The 18,956-nt window shown below is 56.3% G+C and overlaps 1 protein-coding gene and 1 long non-coding RNA gene across 2 annotated transcripts in view; one reads left to right on the forward strand and one right to left on the reverse strand.

The window, feature by feature from the left end:
* Positions 1-18,956, forward strand: part of KNDC1 (kinase non-catalytic C-lobe domain containing 1) — a 67,267-nt gene that overhangs the window by 44,577 nt on the left and 3,734 nt on the right. Inside the window, exons 18-27 of the mRNA XM_087432897.1 lie at positions 5,823-5,916; positions 5,988-6,085; positions 6,322-6,542; positions 8,334-8,447; positions 9,341-9,488; positions 9,601-9,780; positions 10,421-10,627; positions 11,256-11,338; positions 11,606-11,756; positions 18,767-18,889. Of these exons, the coding sequence (XP_087289023.1) occupies positions 5,823-5,916; positions 5,988-6,085; positions 6,322-6,542; positions 8,334-8,447; positions 9,341-9,488; positions 9,601-9,780; positions 10,421-10,627; positions 11,256-11,338; positions 11,606-11,756; positions 18,767-18,889 (1,419 nt within the window). The remainder of the gene's footprint in view (positions 1-5,822; positions 5,917-5,987; positions 6,086-6,321; positions 6,543-8,333; positions 8,448-9,340; positions 9,489-9,600; positions 9,781-10,420; positions 10,628-11,255; positions 11,339-11,605; positions 11,757-18,766; positions 18,890-18,956) is intronic.
* Positions 16,554-18,808, reverse strand: LOC147916934 (uncharacterized). The gene is made up of 2 exons (XR_015552541.1): positions 17,995-18,808; positions 16,554-16,999 (listed from the first exon to the last, which is right to left on the reverse strand). It is a non-coding gene; the product is annotated as an uncharacterized LOC147916934 (long non-coding RNA).

Consider the following 18,956-nt stretch of genomic DNA (forward strand, 5'->3'; position numbering starts at 1 on the left):
ATGTTGGGTCCCAGGAGCTGTGGAAGGGGGATGGGGAGTTAGTAATTAGTGAGGACATAGTTTCAGTTTGAAAAGATGAAACGTTTCTGGAAATGGATGGTGGTGATGGCTGCACAACAACGTGAATGTGCTTAATGCTGCTGAACTACACAATGGAAAATGGTTAAAATTTTATGTTATGTGTATTTTGTCACAAAAATATTTAAAAATTAATTGAGAACAAAAGGAGGTAGGGATGAGCATTGGCCTTGGGGACTTCAGGGTTGAACTGAAGCTTGCCGATGTCATTTTACTTGAATCTAGTAGACGGAGAAGAGACGCTGGGGGCAGCGTCCGTGCCGGCTTTCCTTTGCCCCCTCCAACTCCAAGCCCAGGCGTCCACACTGTCCCGCCTGCAGCCCCGTTGTATTGCGCTGACCTCAGCTGGACTACGAGACTGGGGCCCTGCTGACCTGGCCCAGCGACTGGTGGGGACCAGGGGTGCCCGCATCCCCCAGTAACAGAGGGCATGACCTTTCAGAGGCAGGTCGCTGCGCCCGCACAGACTTTCTCAGTAGCTTCATCCCACTAATCGTGGGGAAGGTGGGATGCTGGGTGTCCAGGCCTGTCCTCCAATGTCACAGGTCACCCTCCAATGTCACAGGTCACTCTCTGATGTCACAGGCCACGTCCTCTGGTGTCACAGGCCACATTCTCTGATGTCACAGGCCACGTCCTCTGGTGTCACAGGTCACATCCTCTGGTATCACAGGCCATGTCCTCTGGTGTCACAGGCACATCCTCTGGTGTCACAGGCCATGTCCTCTGATGTCACAGATCATACCCCCTGATGTCAAAGATCACCCTCTGATGTCACAGGTCATGCTCGCTGGTGGCAGTCACGTCCTTATGGACAGGCAGCCGCGTTTCCGTGGAGGGTGGCCCGTCCCCAAAGGAAGCTCAGCGTGGTGTGTGCAGGTTCCTTGTGCGGTGCCAGGTGTGGGCTGATGGGGCCCTTTCCTCCATCCTGGGCTGTCTTCAGGGCAGTGGCCCCTTGGAGGGAGGCACGCCCACTGGTGGGCCCCAGGTCACCCCTGCAGCGCACTTAGAAAGTGGGCTTGGGGCCGGCCCCGCGGCTTAGCGGTTAAGTGCTCGTGCTCCGCTACTGGCGGCCCGGGTTCGGATCCCGGGCACACACCAACACACCGCTTCTCCAGCCATGCTGAGGCCATGTCCCATGTACAGCAACTAGAAGGATGTGCAGCTATGACATACAACTATCTACTGGGGCTTTGGGGGAAAAAAATAAATAAAAATTATTTAAAAAATTATTAAAAACAAAAAGTGGGCTCGGAGACCAGCTCCGACCGGAAGACTGGGGGCTGGCGTCTGTCCTTGTTTGGATGAGATCCTGTGCTTGGGACGAGGTTCCCATCTCTGAAGCGCCGGCGGGGCTCTGGACGAGCCAGCCCAGCGAGGGCCCTGGAGCCCACCTGGTCCCACCATCACTCTGCGGGCGACTCCTGTGGGGGTCAATCTGGTGGTTTGGGGGAAGCACTATGGGGCGGCTGACCGGGAGTGACCTTGTTTTTCCCTCTGTTCCTGCTCCCCTGGGGAAGACATGGCTCCTGGAGCCTGAGTGCAGGCAGGTGAGTGTCCTGTGCTCTGCATCCTGGGCGGGCTGGGAAGATCGGCCCCGGGGCCACAGTTTCACTCTTCTCCTTGAAAACCCACATGTCTGTTTCAAAACAGGAGCCTCATAAAAGCAGAAGGCATAAAATAACCAGTGAACACGTGTTCACATTCGTTGCCCAAAAAGAGAGAGCGTGGGTGACCGGCCCGGGAGCTGAGGGGCGGAGCAGCTGGAGGATGTGCGTGTTCTCCGGTCCTCACGGGCCCGAGAGCAGCGTCTGTCCACCCAGCACATGCTGACTGTGCGCCTGCCGTGGCTGTGGGCCGTGGCCGTGCTTTCGCGTGCCCGACACTGTGGACGTTGCTGAGGCTGAGAAGCCGGTGCTGAGCCGGCCTCTGACCTCCCAGTGCAGGTGCTTCCTTTCACTCACCCGCCATTAAAACAGGCTTTGCTTGTAGTGTTTGGGTGAACGGCACTGATTTCAGTTCATCCTTTTCTGTGAACAATTCCTGCTTTTTCCAACTTCCTTCTGACTACTGTTTTCTTTGCTCCCCAAAACTGGTCAGCCTTCGGGTCCGTGTATGTCCAGTAGCCACTGTGCATAAATTGTGCCCCAGATCATTCACACTGATTTCACTAACTAATGCTCTTTTAATTCTATGAAACAGCCATTGGTCCAGTTAGGCCAGGAGTCACCCCTAAACTCCAGCAATCCCGAGTATTTGGTTTGGATCTGGCGGGTCCGAGGCAGCCTGTGGTCCATGTTTTCTTGGGCTCCTGCCAGGGGGTGGCCGTGGGAGCGACGCCCAGCTCGCGTGTTTTATTCTCCATTGTCCTAGGTGCTGTGTGGATTTTAGTTCACACAGATTTATCTTTAAAATCAGTCAAAATAGTCCTTTTCTGAGAATTGGCCTGCAGTCCAATAACGTGAGAAGTGTTGCTGACGAGCTTCAGCCCTAATGTCATAAACTGAGGTTGTCGAGACACTGACCCGGAACGAGCACGTGAGCCGGGTTCAATTAGGCAGCAGGCGCGTTGAGATGGCCTCAGTGCCCCCAAAGCCTGCCCCGGGGGGTATTGTCAACGTTAGCATCTGGACACGTGGACAAGGGGGTAATGGGGCTGGACGCAGCCTTATGCAGGGTGGCATCCAAGGGTGCTCTCCCCACTGCTGTCCCAAGCCTCGAAGGAAGGAGGAGAGCCCGGGAGCGCAGGGCCCGGGCCATCCTGTCCCTCTCCAGGCTTTGGGGAACGTCAGCCAGAGTCACGGCCACTGTCCTCGGAAAGCCAGGATACAGACACATGCGTGGATGGGCTGCAGAGACCCTCAGGCCTCGCTAAAACAGACGTCCAGACAGCAGGGGATGAGTCCTGCTGTGGACACAGCTCTACGGGGCCACCTGCATTTACCGCCGGTCTCGACCTGCACCGTCCGACAGGACTGTCCTCCATGATGGAATGTTCCAGGTCTGTGCAGTCTGTGGGGGTCCCCCACCATGTGTGGCTACCAAGCACTAGAAGTGTGGCCCACGTGACAGAGGAATGGATTTCTCCATTTCATTTTAACACTCAAGATGCCACACGGGCCAGTGGCTCCCACGTTGGAGGCCCAGGTTCTGGCCCGCAGCCCCGGGGGCTCATTATTCTCCCCACTCCAGCCACTAGTGGCCGGGGTCTGGCAGCTGTCAAGTGGGGAAGCCAGATTTGGACCTAGGCTGTGTGACACCAGAGCCCGTGCTCTCCTCCAACACTGTCCCAGGGTAGTGGCGTCTTAGCAGCTTTGGGTGGCTGTAGTGGCTTCCTCTGGAAGCGTCCGCCTGATGTGGAAATCTCGACATGGTCTAGGTCAGCTGTCTCGTTTGTTTCCGTGGAGACAGCTGCCCCTGACCCCGCCCCGGGGTGTCTGGAGAACTCTAGAAGGGCAGGCTCCCCGGGGACGGAGTGACAGCCTCCCCTGCACTCTGCACGCGGCTGAACTGGAGGAGTATCCAGAAGTCTTGAGGGACATGGTTTAACCACCAAGATTTGGCAGAGGGATGTGGTTTTGTGCTCATTCTGCACCGACTTCCCCACCGCCGCCCTGGCCTGGAGGTGCCCACCGTCCACGGGCTGCAGACCTTCCACGGGGCTGCAGACCGTCCGTGGGGCTGCAGACCATCTGCAGGGCAGACCATCCTTGGGACTGCAGACAGTCCGTGAGGCTGCAGACCGTCTGCGGGGCAGACCATCCGTGGGGCTGCAGACCGTCTGTGGGGCAGACCATCCTTGGGGCTGCAGACAGTCCGTGAGGCTGCAGACCGTCTGTGGGGCAGACCGTCCGTGGGGCTGTAGACCGTCCACGGGGCTGTCTGAACACCAGTGCACGGAAGAAGACAGCGCCTGAACCACGTTTTCAGGAAAACCACCAAATAGAGGGATTCACATGTTTAAGTAAAAATACCACCTGCATTTTTTGTGTTGCAAAATTGTTCAGAAATAAGTGCTATCAACAAAGCACAGTCCTTGTCGTGGGACGACGAGGTGAGGGGAACACCTGTTTGATTTGAGCTGACTCAGTTCCCACAAGGAAAGCCAGGGCATCTGGCCTTCAGATGGACACTCCTGTCTGCGTGGCAGTTTCAGGGCCTTGGGGCCACCGTGAACCCCCTAAACAGGAAGTCCTTTCCCAAGAGCCTGAGCGGTCCCTGGGCCAGTGCCTGCCCCCTCCTCTGGCCCCCGGCCCCCAGCCCAGCCCCTCGCTGTGGCCCGCTCCACACCCCGTCCTCCTGCTGCAGGAAAAGCCAACCTCAGTCCCAGCTGAAGACCCACTCGACCTCGAGGCCCAGCTCCCAGGGACCTCAAGGCTTCCCAGACCCCCTCAGTGCCCCAGAATCACGTCCCTCCTCAGGTTGGGGGAGGGGCTAAGGTGGGGAGGCTGTCTGTCCTCTCCACCCTGAAGGGAGGGGCCGTGTCTGGGTTCTGGTTGTTTCTAACACTCGTTGCCCCGGGCAGGCGCTGACCTTGGAGCTTTCCTCCCCGCTCCGTGTGAGGGGAGAACCAGGACTGTCTCACAGGGCCGGGAGGAGACGGGGGGTGGTTACTGTCTGTGCCAGGCAGGCTTGTGATCCCTCCTGGGAGGCTGCGGCATCCTCTTCCTGGAGACACAAACAATTCCTGGGAAGAGCTGGTGCTCGGCACACGAAGCAGACCCCAGGGCCCTCGGCTCGCCTGCAGCCTAGGGGTCTGGGACCCCCTTCCCTGGAGCAGATGTGGCTCTGCTGAAGCCCCCGCTGTGTTCAGTTCTCTGGACAGAAGCCTCGCACAGGCTCCAGGGCTCGGACTCGGGTTCTGGCCAGCTGTGGGAAGCATCCGCGGGTCCAGCATCTCACTGAGCGCAGAGCAGCTGAGGGGCTGCACCTAGAAGGCCGCATGGTGCTCTCCGGAGCCAGGGCTGTCTGGGGTGCGTTCAAGCTTAATGATAATAGCAGGGCTGCCCAAAGGTGCACAGGGTGCGCCCTGGGAGGTCATCTGGCCGCGGCGTGGATGCTGCGCGAGGCTGCAGTGCTCAGGGATTCCCAGGGATGCTGGCAGGACGGTGACACTGGGCGGCCCCTGTGGAGGGTCCTCACCGGACCACCTGTGCCTGGGGAGGGGGTGCGCACAGGACTGATAGCCACTGCTTGCCGAGTGGACCCCACCCCGGGGTGTCTGGAGAACTCTCTAGAAGGGCAGGCTCCCCAAGGACGGGGATGGGACCCAGGGGACAGATCCGAGCCCCACTCCTCACCCGACTTCCCATCCTGGGGGACTGCTGGGGGCCTGGCATCCTTGGGGGGCGGTCAATAATGGTGATATTCCATCAGCTGTCTCACTCTTTTTGGCCTCATTTTTTTAAGCGGGTTTTCAAATCTACTTCCTTCCAAATACCAGTTTACTGAGATGTTTACTTACTTGTCTTTGTGCCTTGGTTCCTTGCTTCCTCCTGGGGTCAAGGAAAGCGGGGCTTCTGACCCCGTCTGCTCACACATGTATTCGTTCTGTCGCTGCAGAGGCTTTCCTCTGAAGAACTCCTATGAACCACACGTGTCCTCACGTGCTCACGTGTGTTCCGTGTTTTCATGTTGTGTGAGCCCTGGTGAAACACGCACTCTGGGACAAGGGGGAAGCGTGTTCCGAGTGGTCCTGCAGACGGAGGGCGCAGCCCTGGGCTCATGAGCTCTCTCCTCACCAGGAGCTGGAGCAGCAGCTCGTGATAGAGAAAAGAAACTACCGGAAGACTCTGAAGTTCTACCAGAAGCTCTCACAGAAGGAGAAGCGGAGTAAAGGTAGCGTCGGGGTCCGCGTGCCGGAGCACGGGGTCGGGGGCCACCCTGTGCTAACTCTGCCCTGCCCCCAGGCTCCGAGGTGAAGACCATGTTGTCCAAATTGAAAGGGCAGCTGGAAGAAATGAAGGCCAAGGTCCAGTTCCTGGGACTGGTCAAGAAGTACCTCCAGGCAAGTCTGCATTCTGCTCCCCTCCCTCCCGAGGCCTTAACGCTCCGTGGGTTTTCCTGCCGTTAGAACCTTGGAAATCAGCACACCTTAAAAGTTGTAAAAACATACCTGATTGTAGAAGGGCCACAAGCTGTGTCACCCCCTAGGTCAGTGGCAGGGTGGCGGGGCACACATGCCCCATACACTCCTGGTGGCAGCGGGTCAACTAGGCAGCGGCGACTCACTGCCCCCCCCAGGTCATGTACGCAGAGCGGTGGGGCCTTGAGCCCTGCGCCCTGCCCGTGATCGTGAACATCGCGGCGGCCCACTGTGACACGCTGGACTTCAGCCCCCTGGACGAGTCCTCGTCCCTCATCTTCTACAATGTCAGCAAGCACCCGCAGGGCAGCAGACGGAAGAAGGCCCGCGTCCTGCAGGCCGGCACGCCACTGGGGCTCATGGCGTACCTCTACTCCAGGTACGGCCGCACCCTGCGGGAGGGGCGGGCTGTGGCTCCCCTGTCCTCCTCAGGCCTTTTGAGAGCCAAAAGGAAAAGCAAAGAAAGAAATAGGCCCCGAGGAGGTGAAGGGGTGGGAAAAGTTTCCACCTTCCCTCATCTGAGGGGTTGCACATTTTTTTAACTGAGAAAAAATTTTCATCGGAGTTCTAAGTTGCCTTGTGTTAGGCGCCACGTGGCTCCCTCACGGAGCTCCTGGCCTGAGTAGCCGCAGGCTCCGCCAGATGCGCACCTGTGGTCCTGAGCGTCTGGGTCTCAGGTGTGCCCGCCCTGACCATCAACGTGGCCCCAGGTCGTGGTTCTCAGACACAGGACCCACAGGCTCCCTTGACCCAGTGGCCTGGCCCACTCCTGGGCATGGGGCCCGGTGGGCCAGGGTTGGGCACAGACCAACTTCCCAGGCAGTGGTGGAGGCCTCACCCCAATCTGGGCTTCTGGGGACTCGTGACACCATTTTGGAGCCTCTGGGGTCTTCTGTGAGCTGGAGGCTGTAGTGACCCCAGAACTAATGGCCAGGTATGAACAGGAGACACCGAGGAAGGCTGTCAGGGGACGAGGGCTCTCAGGGGCCGAGGGGAGCAGGGCGGTCCTCCCGGACAGCTGCCTCTTCCTACGCACCCCGTTCTCCCGAGGTGGGCTGCGCCTGGTCGTGCTGGGGGCCTCCTGCCGGCCAGGGACTCCATGCCAACCCTCAGACTCAGGCCTCAGCGTCCTCCTCTGTAAGATGTGTGCATCGCACACCCACCGGCGGCCCGCTGGGCTGTTACAGGACACGTGTGTGCATGTGGTATGTGTATGATGTGAGTGGTGTGTGTATTGGGGGGTATCACGTGGAGTGTTGTGTATGACGTGTGTGCACACACCATCTCCAACCAGGGGAGAGGCTCATCTCCACAGACCCTGTGGGCATCCCTTTGCAGGGCAGGCTGGGCTGGTGGCTGCTTAGTCCCTGGCCTGAGTCTGGCCACAGCGTCCCCAGCCCACAGAGGCCCCAGGCTGACCAGGTGACTGGTTCCCTCATTCTTAGGATGCGATGTCCCCACCCTAGAGCTCCTCCTCCCAGGGGTAGGGAGGGGGCCTTGCCAGGACCCCCCACTTTTCTTTCTCACTCCCAACCCTTGTGACTGAGGATGGGGGATGCTCGGCGAAGGAGAGGGCCCCCCCATCTCCCTGGTTTCACCCTAACAAAACCAAGAAGTTTGGGGCACAAATTGTCACTTCTCTTTCCAAATGCAGTGATTGCGGGCTCAGGGGCCGGGGTCACGGCCTGTGCACAGCAGTTTTCTTAATTAAAAGGTTCTGAAAGGAGATGCTCACAGTGAGGGGCCTTAAAACGTGATGTTAAGAAAAGGTCCTCACACTGGAAATAGTTGGGAAATTCTGATGTTTTCAGTGCCCACACACACCTTTCACTTCTCCAGTGGGTCTCCTGCCTGCCCCATCCCAGCAAGGGGCACCCACGTACACACACACACATTCACTCCTCACACTGATTCACGCTCACACACTCAGGATTCACACACACACTCGCACACACATTCACACCTCACACTCATTCATGCTCACGCGCTCAGGATTCACACACACACTCTCTCACATATCTGCCCCAGAACTGCTAACGAAGGCTGAGGGGAGCCAGGCCTCCCCCCTTACCTGAAGCACAGGTAGGGTCGGGTGGAGAGGAGAGGCCTCCCGGGACCCCGGGACTGGCCGCGAGGCCGGGCTGTGGTCTCACTGCCTCCCTTGCCCCAGCGACGCCTTCCTGGAGGGTTACGTGCAGCAGTTCCTGTACACCTTCCGCTACTTCTGCACGCCCCAGGACTTCCTGCACTTCCTCCTCGACCGCATCAGCAGCACCCTGTGCAGGTAGGCCGCAGCCTCTCAGCTCCACGTCCCAGGCCCTGCAGGGGGCGACACAGCCGCAGGGTGGACCCCGGGGCGCCTCCTTGTGCTGTGAAGGGCAAGGAGTCCCTATGACCCTGACAAGGACGATGGCGGAGCCCAGCTGAAGGTTGAGGCGAGGACAGGGTGGCGCAGAGAAAGGAGCCAGCAGGTGCAGGAGGGGACGGTGGCCTGGAGAGGTGGCTGATGCCCATGGAGGGGGCAGGGGTGGGGAAGGCAAACTGTGGGGGCAGGCACAGGTGGGAGTCAGAGGATGAGCACCAAGCCGCAAGGCGGGAGGAGGGTCCTGCCCGAGGGCTGGTGGGGGAAGGGGTAGTGGGCAGTGGCTGGACACACTCCGGCCTGTTCTCTGAGCTGGCTGTCCCACACCCCCATGCACCACTCTCACCAGGCCTGCCCTCACGCCCAGCCTGGGAGCCCCCGGCAGCCTCAGGCCATCAGCGTCAGCTCCCTCCTTGGGGGAGAGGGCCTCGCAGGAGACCCCATTCCCCTGCTCCCTCCACATATGGAGCCGGGCTCCCCTCCTGCCTCTCAGAGGCCCTGCACGCTGCTTCCTGGTCCCCCTTGCGCCGTGGGGTGGCAGGTGCTCCAGGACAGGGCACAGGTGGGGTAGAGGAGAGGCAGCAGGCCCCTGCCCCGAGATGCTGCCTCTCTCCTCTGTCCCCAGGCAAGCAGGGTGGGGGTGAAATACCCGCTCAAAGGAAGAGCAGCATTCAAATCCCACGCACGCTCCTTTGCTTGTCGGCGTGACCCCGGGCAAGACGCCTGCCTGTGCTGGGCCCTCCTGGCAGCAGACAGGCCTCTTGATGCTGGCAGGGGATCCTGCACAGTTCAGGCCTCTTCCCTTCTGCCTCCAGGGCCCACCAGGACCCCACCTCGACCTTCACCAAGATCTACAAGCGGAGCTTCTGCCTCCTGCAGGCCTGGGTGGAAGACTGCTACACAGTGGACTTCATGAGGAACACCGGGCTCCTGGGGAGGCTCGAGGACTTCATCTCCTCCAAGGTGACCACTGGGCAGAGCAGGCGGCCCCTGCACCCCCGAGGGCACACTGGGGGAGTAGGAGCCACCTCCCCTGTCCGGGAGGTGGCAGTGACCGCCCTGTGCTTCTGCCCAGATCCTGCCCCTGGATGGCTCTGCAGAGCACCTGTTGGGCCTCCTGGAAGTGGGCATGGACCGGAGGGCCGAGGGTGCCCCACGAGGCACAGACCTGGAGGACCCCAAGGAGGCTGAGGAGGACACCAGACCCCTCAATGCCCTCTGTAAGAGGCTCTCAGAAGATGGAATCTCCCGGAAGGTGGGGGCCTTTCCCAAGGGAGGGCCTCCCAGGGCAGGCAGGTGCCCATCCCTGAGCTCAGCCTTCAGGACCCAGCAAGCGAGTGCACACTCACACATGTACACGCACACTCAGGCACACACACGAACATGCACGCACATTCGCACGTGCTCACCCGTCATGCACATGCGTGAACATTTGTGTGCATGCACACGTGCAAGTGCACACGAGCACACACACGTGCTCCCCGTGTTGCCAGTCCTGGACACCAGCCCTCTGGGGCTGGCACTTCCTGTCTCCCCCTCGCCCTGGGCAAGGACAGCAGAGGGGTCCGGCCAGGCACTCAGATGACCTCACCTACCTGACCCTCCAGCCAGAGGTCTGCGTGGAAGAAACCACTGTCAGGAAATGGCCTGTGATGGGGGTGGAGTTTGAGGGGAACTTTCCATAATATATGGGGACAGCCCCCAATTTCAGCGGCTCTGTCCATGGGAGAGCTACTGAAATGACAGCAGGTGTCCTCAAGCCAACATGGCCGCGGGCAGGGGGGATTTGCCCTGTGGCTCTAGCTGAGTCAGTCTGAAGGGTCCTGGGCCTGGAGGGCTTGGGTCCTCTGCCACCCCTGTCCCCACCCCCAGCGCTGCCTGGCCTTGCCCTGCAGAGCTTCCCCTGGAGGCTGTCCCGCAGCAACGGGCTGGCACTGCCACACCACAAGGAGCGCCAGTACACCATTGCATCCGCCCTGCCCAAGCCCTGCTTCTTTGAGGACTTCTGCGGCCCCTATGCCAAGGCCGGTGAGAAAGGGCCCTACTTCCTGACGGAGTACAGCACCCACCAGCTCTTCAGCCAGCTGACACTGATGCAGCAGGTGAGAGGGGCCACTCGGCCCAGCTGGTCTAGTGGGCAGCAGGCCCCAGGCTGGAGGGCGAGGGGGCATCTAAGGGAGGGACACTGTGGCACTCACGGGCCCTGAACAGATGTTTGGTGGAAGGACACACGGACGGGCAGTGAATGGGGCCAGTTGCTGATGCTCAGGCCCAGGGGAGGCCCCAGGAGGGGCTTGGGCTCCCGTCCCACACAGGGCACAAAGAGCCTGCCGTCCACAGGACCCTGACACTCCCACTCGTGAGCATTAGAGGGCGCTCTGCAGGCCACCATGGGGCATGGGCCTCCTCCATCTTGGAGCTGGGCACCCACCAGGGCTCAGGCAGGCCCCTCTGGTCCCGTCCCAAGCGCAGCCCCCAGGCATCCCCTTCCCAGGCCCCCCGCCATCCTGAGGCCCCGTGTCACTTGGCAGGTGACAGCGACCCAGTGATCATGACTGGACAGACGTCAGGAGTCCCACAGGGGCCCAGCCCTGCAGCACCCTGGGCAGGCGTTGAACCTGTGACTTCAGAGATGCCCCCCCCATCACCCCCAGCCCCCAGGGACGCTGCCTTGACCAGGAGACCCCCTGGGGAAGGTGCCCTGAATGTCTGTCTCCTTGTCTCCTGCAGGAATTGTTTCAAAAGTGCCATCCTGTCCACTTCTTAAACTCACGAGCCCTGGGCGTCATGGACAAAAGTGTGGCCATTCCCAAGTGAGTGTCCGCTGCGGGGTGTCTGCCCCGGAGTTCTGGGATGGGTGGTTGGCAGGAGGGTCTTAGGGGCTTCGCCTAGGTGTCTCATGGACACTCTGGGCTGAAGGGAGATGCTGGTGTCATGAACGACTTTGGAGCCAGACCCTCCCCACTCTGCAGAGCCCGACCTGCTGGGCCACCTGGATCTGGAGAGCCCTCTGCAGCCTCAGGGCCTGGAGGGCCACCTGCGCCCGCCCTCACTGTGATGTGCACCTGTGTCTCTTCCAGAGCCAGCTCCTCCGAGTCTCTGTCGGCCAAAAGCTGCAGCTTATTTCTTCCCAACTACGTCCAGGACAAGTACCTATTACAGCTTTTAAGAAGTGCAGACGACGTCAGCACCTGGGTGGCTGCTGAAATTGTGACCAGCCACACCTCCAAGGTTGGTGCCTCAGCACCTCTGATCTCAGAGCAGGGTTTGGGGTACAACTGCATGGGGCGAGCGGCACCTCCTGTGGAATCCCAGTTGTTAGGTTCTCCAAGTGCATGGAATCCAAGGACCCAAGCAGGGCAAAGGGTAAAAGCAGCACCACAGCTTTAGTCAGCAGTAATATCAGACACGCCATCCAGCTCTGCAACACACACCGCCTGTCACACCCCCAGCCTGGCATGGCTCTTCACTCTATTGGGGAGTGCACATTGGCTCTGGACTACCATGAGAACCCTCTGTCATCGTGGAGTCTTTACACGTGTGTGTGCACACAGTCTCACACATGTGCATATGCTCTCATATGTACACACCATCACTCACACTCATTTTCACACACTCCCTCTCACAAATCCCTCACAGTCCCTCACACACACTTTGCTCTCACACACATAGTCCCTTTAACACACAGAGACCCTCATAAAAACTGTCCCTCACACACAGTCCCTTCTCAAACACACATCCTCACACACAGCCCCTGACACACCAAGTACCTCTCACACACAGTCCCTATCACACACAACACCTGACGCACACAGTCTCTCACACACACAGTCTCTCTCACACAGTCCCTATCACACACCCATTCCTTCTCACAGTCTTTCACACTCACAGTCACTCTCACATACACAGTCCCTCTTAAACACAGTCACTCACTCATACAGCCCCTCAAATGCGGTTTCTCTCTCACACACAGTCCCTCATGCAAAGTTCTTCTTACACACACACACATTCCCTCTCACACACAGTTCGTTACAAACAATCCCTGTCACAGTCCCTCAGTCAGTCCCTCAAAAATGCAGTCACTCACACACAGAGTGACCGTGAGTCCGTCACACACAGTCCCTCTTCATATGCAGACTCTCTCACACACACAGTCTCTGTCACACACACAGTCCCTCTCACAGTCACAGTCCCTTTCACAGTCTCTCTCACACAGTCTTTCTCTCACAATAGTCCCTCTCATAAACAGTCCTCACACATACAGTCCCTCACAAATGCTGTCCTTCTCACACACAGTCCCTCTAACACAGTCCTTCGTACATATAGTCCCTCACACACACACACACACACACACGCGTTGTCTCCTAAACACAAACCCTCTCACATACATTCCCTCAGAAACAGTCACACACAGTCCCTTGCACACACAGTCCCTCTCACACAGTCCTACACACACACACACAGTCCCTCTCAACAGTCCCTCCAATACAATCTCTCACACACACTCACTCACACAGTTCCTCTGTCGCACATATTACCTCATACATAGTCCGTCAGACACACAGTCGCTCACACACACATAGTTCCTCACACATTCATATCCCTCTCAAAACGTAGTCCCTCTCACACACAGTTTCTCACACACAGGCCCTCACATACACAGGCCCTCACAAACACAGTCCCTATCACAAAGAGTTCTTGTCACACACAGTCCTTCTAACACACACAGTCCCTCTCACAGTCCCTCACACACATATATCACACGTAGAGTTCCTCTCACACACAGTCCCTTTCTCAAATACAGCCCGTCTCGCTCACACTTCCTCTCATACACATACACTTCTCCTCACACACACACCTCACTTACATTCCCTGATACACATTCCCTCACACAAAGTCTCTCACACACAGTCCCTCATGCACATAGTTCCTCTCACACATGGTGCCTCTCACACACACTCCCTATCACACATTCCCTTTCACAGACACAGTGTCTCTCACAAACTGTCCTTCTCATTTACACTCCCTGACACACACAGTCCCTTTCACACACAGTCCCTCTCACACAATCCTTCTCAAGCGTAGTCAGTCTCATCCATAGTCTTTCACACACATACGCCCTCTCACAAACAGACATTCTCACACATAAAGTCCCTTTCACAGTAGTCCCTCAGACACATCCCTCACACACATAGTCCCTCACATATAGTCCCTCACATATAGTTCCTCGCACACACACATCCCTCACATACAGCCCCTGTCACACACAGTCCCTCTCACATAATTCCTATCACACACAGTCCTTCTCAAACACAGTCTCAGAGTCTTTCACACACACACACATTCCCTCTCACACATAAAGTCTCTCCCACACAGTCCCTGTTTCACTCACAGTTCTTCTCACAAAGTCCTTCACACACGCATCCCTCTCTCACATGCAATTCCCCACACAAACAGAATTTCTCAAACGCATAGGTTTTCTCTGACACAGTCCTTCTCACAAACACAGTCCCTTTAACACAGTCCCTCAAGCACACATAGTCCCTCTCACACACACATACCTTCTCCACACACATTCCCTGACATACTTTCCGTCTCATCAAGTCCCCATGCACACAGTCCCTCTTACACAGAGTCCCTGACACAAACAGTCCTCACAGTCCCTCAAATACAGTTTATGTCACACACGGTCCTCCTCACAACCACAGTCCCTTTTATACACACATTCTCTCTCACAGATTCTCTCACACACATTCCCTCCTCAGTCCCTCACACACACAGCCTTTCTCATACACTGTCCCTCTCACAACACAGTCCCTCACAGACATAGTCCATCTCCTACACATAGTTCCTCTCACACACAGTCCCTCACCACCACAGTCCCTCTCATACACAGTACCTTTTACACACACTGTCCCTCTCACACACAGAGTTTCCAACATACACAGTTTTTCTCTCATACATATTACCTCTCACACATAATCCATTACACACAGTCCCTTTCACACACACAGTCCGTCTCACACAGTCCTTCTCACTCATTCCCTTTAAAACACAGTCCCTCTCACAGTCCCTCCTACACAGTCTCTCACACATGCAGTTCTTTTTTTTTAAAGATTTATTTATTTATTTTCGCCCCAAAGCCCCAGTAGATAGCTGCATGCCATAGTTGCACAGTCTTCTAGTTGCCGTATGTGGGACACGGCCTCAGCGTGGCCGGAGAAGCGGCACGTCGGTGCGTGCCCGGGATCCGAACCCGGGCCACCAGCATCAGAGAGCACGCACTTAACCGCCAAGCCACAGGGCCGGCCCATGCAGTTCTTCACACAGTCCCTCACACACACAATCCTTCTCACACTCAGCCCCTCCCATACACGGTCCCTCACATACACAGATCCTCACACTCAGTCTCTCAAACATACATTCCTCACACCCACAGTCCCTCTCACACACAGACTCACAACAGTCCTTCTCATACACTCAGTCCCTCTCATATGCACAATGCCTCTCACACACAGTTCTCACAACCCCCCACACACAGACCTTCACATACACAGTCCCTCACACAGTCTCCCACACACATCACTCTCACACACACAATCCCTTTCATACACAATGTCTCTCACACATAGTCCCTCTCACACCAATTCCCTCATACACACACCATCCCTCTAACACAGTCACTCTCACCCACAGTCCTTTTAGACAGTCTCTCTCACAGACACATCCTTCACACACAGTCCCTCTCACACACAGTCTTTTGCACACTCAATCCTTCTCACACACATTTTTTCAATCAGTCCTTCACACAGAGTCCCTTTTATACACTGTCCCTCACACACAGTCACACACACAGACACATGCACAGTGTCCCTCTCTCACACACAGGCACCTCACACACACACTCACACCATTCTCCTCACACACACACAACTCCTAACAGACTCTCAGACACACGCTCAGGGTCCAATCAGAGTACACTCCCCCTAGGAGCTCCCTCCACACCCCTGCCTGAGCTGTGTCCCAGGGCTGGGAATTGTGACTCCCAACTGTTCCACTAACCTAAACTCTTTGAGGGTAGGGATCAGTTTGGTCACTGTCACATCCCCTGCAGGCAGCACATTTTGTGTCCTCAGCCAGTTTGTGGACTAAATGAAACACACGTCAGCAGTCCAGTCCAGGTCAAGCTCCCTATTCCCAGGCCAAGGCCCAGTCTCTTCTAGGTCCTGTGGGTCTAGGGCTGGACTGTGGGTATCTCAGCCTGAACTGACCCATCTGCTTCAGACAGTGCACTGGGCAGGCCAAGAGGGACAGTCACCTGCCTCAGGGCCAACACTTCCATTCAGGTTCCCACCCACTCAGGAGGGGTTGAGGAAGGACAGAGCCCCCTCAAGTCCCTGGGGCGTCTGTACCTCTGCCCAGGGAGCACCCTATTGCCAAGGCCTCTGATTTCCTCCCTACCTGAGGCCAGCAGCCGGGTGGGGGTCACCAGGGTCCTGCCCATATGAGGCGGCCACATTGACAAGCACAGAAGCGACTGTTGGGACCACAGGGCTCCTCCTGTGTCATGCAGCCCCGTCTTGCAGGTGGATGCCCACTGCCTCCCAGGCAGCAGCTCCCTTAAAGCAAACTCCAGCCCAAATAATAGGGCTCCCCAGGCACGAACCCCACCACCACTGCCCCTTGAGTGGGCTGAGTGCACTGAGGAGAGCTTGGGGGTTGGGGGAACATCATTGTTCTGCCCCAGGAGCTGCCTCAGAGCCCACTGAGGCCACCTCCTCCCCATCAGATGACGAAGCCAGGATATGTCCATTCCTGGTATTAACAGCCTCTAAAATTTGTTTTCCCTTTTCAAATATTCCTTTGTGTCCTCCCAAATCCCATGGGGCAAACCCAAGAGCTGTTAACAAATGCAGAGTTTTCTGCTGTTTCCCCCTCTGGGGAGAATTTTCGAGCTTTAGGAGTTTATTAGCCAACAAACCGCCCCATCCTCACTTCTGCCAAGACGTGGGAACAGGGAGGCTGGGCTTCTCCAGTTTGTTTTAATCCACAACGTTATGAATATCACAAGTGACATCAAAATGTAGCTCCCCCAGTCAGGGTCTTTGAATAGGGGCCTGTGTGGTTGGGCTTCGCAAGGACCTTCCAAGGGGACATGAACAAGGACGATCGACGCTCACTTCACAGACCTCTTCTTCCCGGGAACATTCCTAAATCTGAGCCCCCAAGGACAGGGAGTACAGGCCTGCTCCCAGCCTGAGAGAGGATGGGCTTCCCGTTCTGAGTCTGCAGGTGCCCTTCCTGACGGCTCAACACCAGGGGTGTGGCGCATTTCCAGGCCCGTGCGGTCAGCATGACGGAGCAGATCTGCAGACACAGCCAGCATGTCAGCACCCAGCCTGGAATGGTGGAAGGAACTGATGGCTTTGCTGTGGCAAAACTCCTTCCATTACCGTGAACAGGCTCCTACATCCCTGTAAGCAAAAGACAGAAATAGAATTGTTCAAACCAGCAATGCTCATCGTGACATGGAATCGACGAGAAAAAGAGCCGGGTGCATCTCATCAGGAGACACGTTTCTAATAAAACTGCATGTGTACCTTTAACAAATGTGCTTATCACATTCTGAAATATATGTTGTTTCATGTATTGTGTGTTACTTACTGTAATGTCTGAACAATCCAGAAGACTGACTTTTACATTTGTAAACTGTGGTCACAGAAAATTGTTAATGTTCAAAATTTGAGGCAGAGAATGTAAGGGGCAGACAATAAATGCCGTCGGGGATAAGAGTTCATTCCATTCGGGTGATAGCCTAGGGGTGGAAATACAAGGTCAAGAAGAAAAAGAAACAGTGCAAGCTTCCTCACCTTAAAGAAAAGTTTGTTGTCTTTTTTTAGATGAATAATGGTGGGTTAGAAAGCAAAACAGGATTTTGATTTCATCAGATAAGTTTAAAAGGGATGGAAAACAACAGCCAAGAGGAAGAGGCAACCCAAATATCCATCAATGGGTAAATGGAGAAACAAAATGTAGTGTACATGTAATGGAATATTATTCAGCCTTAAAAAGGAACAAAATCATGTCACATGCTACAACATGGATGAACCTGGAGGACATTATGCTGAGTGAAATAAGCCAGTCACAGAAGGACAAATCCTGTGTGATTCCACTCATGTGAGGTATACTTAACAGTGATGGAACAGTTTTCTCTGAAAGTGCTGGAAATTACATACTTTGCATCTATTTAAACTATGAAGAAAAAATTGAGATATCAACTTAAAAAGAGTGGGTAAATGTTTTCCAAGATTCTTTAAAAGGCACTCAAGCCAGAGAGCTGGGAAGGCACAATGGTGAACGACCTCCAGGGGCCCATCCGTGCAACCTTCAATTGCATCAGAATCACTGCAGACAAGGGTCAAGCCCAGCGGAAGGGCATCTGGTTGGAACCTACAGGTGCTGTTCTCACCTGAAGGATAGCCCTGGCCATGGTGACAGTCCTCAGGGTGAGGTCGCTCTGAAAGGAAGGATCAGCTGAATTCTCCGGAATCTTCTAGGAGTCTCTGGAATTGTGTGAAATTCAAGTGCTATCCGTGGGTTCATGAACTCTGCCCCTCAGGTCTGCTCTGAAGTGGCGTGGCCCGTTAGGAATGAGAATCTCACTGGATGCAGCACATGCTGCACAGGAGGTGTTCCCATCAAATCTGGTGACTCTGCTGCTGCTGACCAGCGAACCGTGGAGGAAGCCGTGGGCCCGCATGGGACCAAATCCCCAGTCAGGTGCTGAAACCCTGTCCTGAAGTAGGCTCTAGCCGAGTGGACAATGAGAAGCTGCCCGTTTGTTCCCTGTTTGCTTCTGGACACATCGGCTCCATCTTCCACACGGGGGTGCCCTTTCTGGTCCTGAAGATTTGCCCCTCCACCATTTGTCCCACTTCTGGCACAGAGGTTTGTCCCACAAATGCTTTGCTTTTGAGAAGCAAGGGCGACTTCTTTCTCTCTTTATGCTCGTGGTACTTGCCTTTTTGTTTTGTTTTTTCACGTAACACCCATCCTCCTGCCCAGCCCCCCACGGCCACCCCTCCGAGGCCTGAGCCCCCCTGCCAGCCTCCTCCATGCGCAGAAGGTGGGGCTCACGCTGTTCTGTGCCCCGACACTGGGTTATTTAACAGGTCCCAGAATGTTCTCTATTTGTTCGTCTTAAACTGGAAGACAATGAATGCGTTGTTTTCTCGTTTCAGTTGCAGGTGAATTTGCTGTCCAAATTTTTGCTGATTGCGAAATCCTGCTATGAGCAGAGGAACTTTGCGACGGCCATGCAGATCCTGGGTGGCCTGGAGCACCTGGCCGTGAGGCAGTCCCCTGTGAGTCCCCCGGAGGGCAGGGCCTGTGCACACATGTGGGCCCCGCACGGCCGCAGGGCCTTCACCT

The sequence above is a fragment of the Ceratotherium simum genome, chromosome 6 (genome assembly GCF_057802395.1).
Source record: "Ceratotherium simum simum isolate JZ-2026a chromosome 6, ASM5780239v1, whole genome shotgun sequence".
NCBI classification, from domain to species: Eukaryota; Metazoa; Chordata; class Mammalia; order Perissodactyla; family Rhinocerotidae; genus Ceratotherium; species Ceratotherium simum.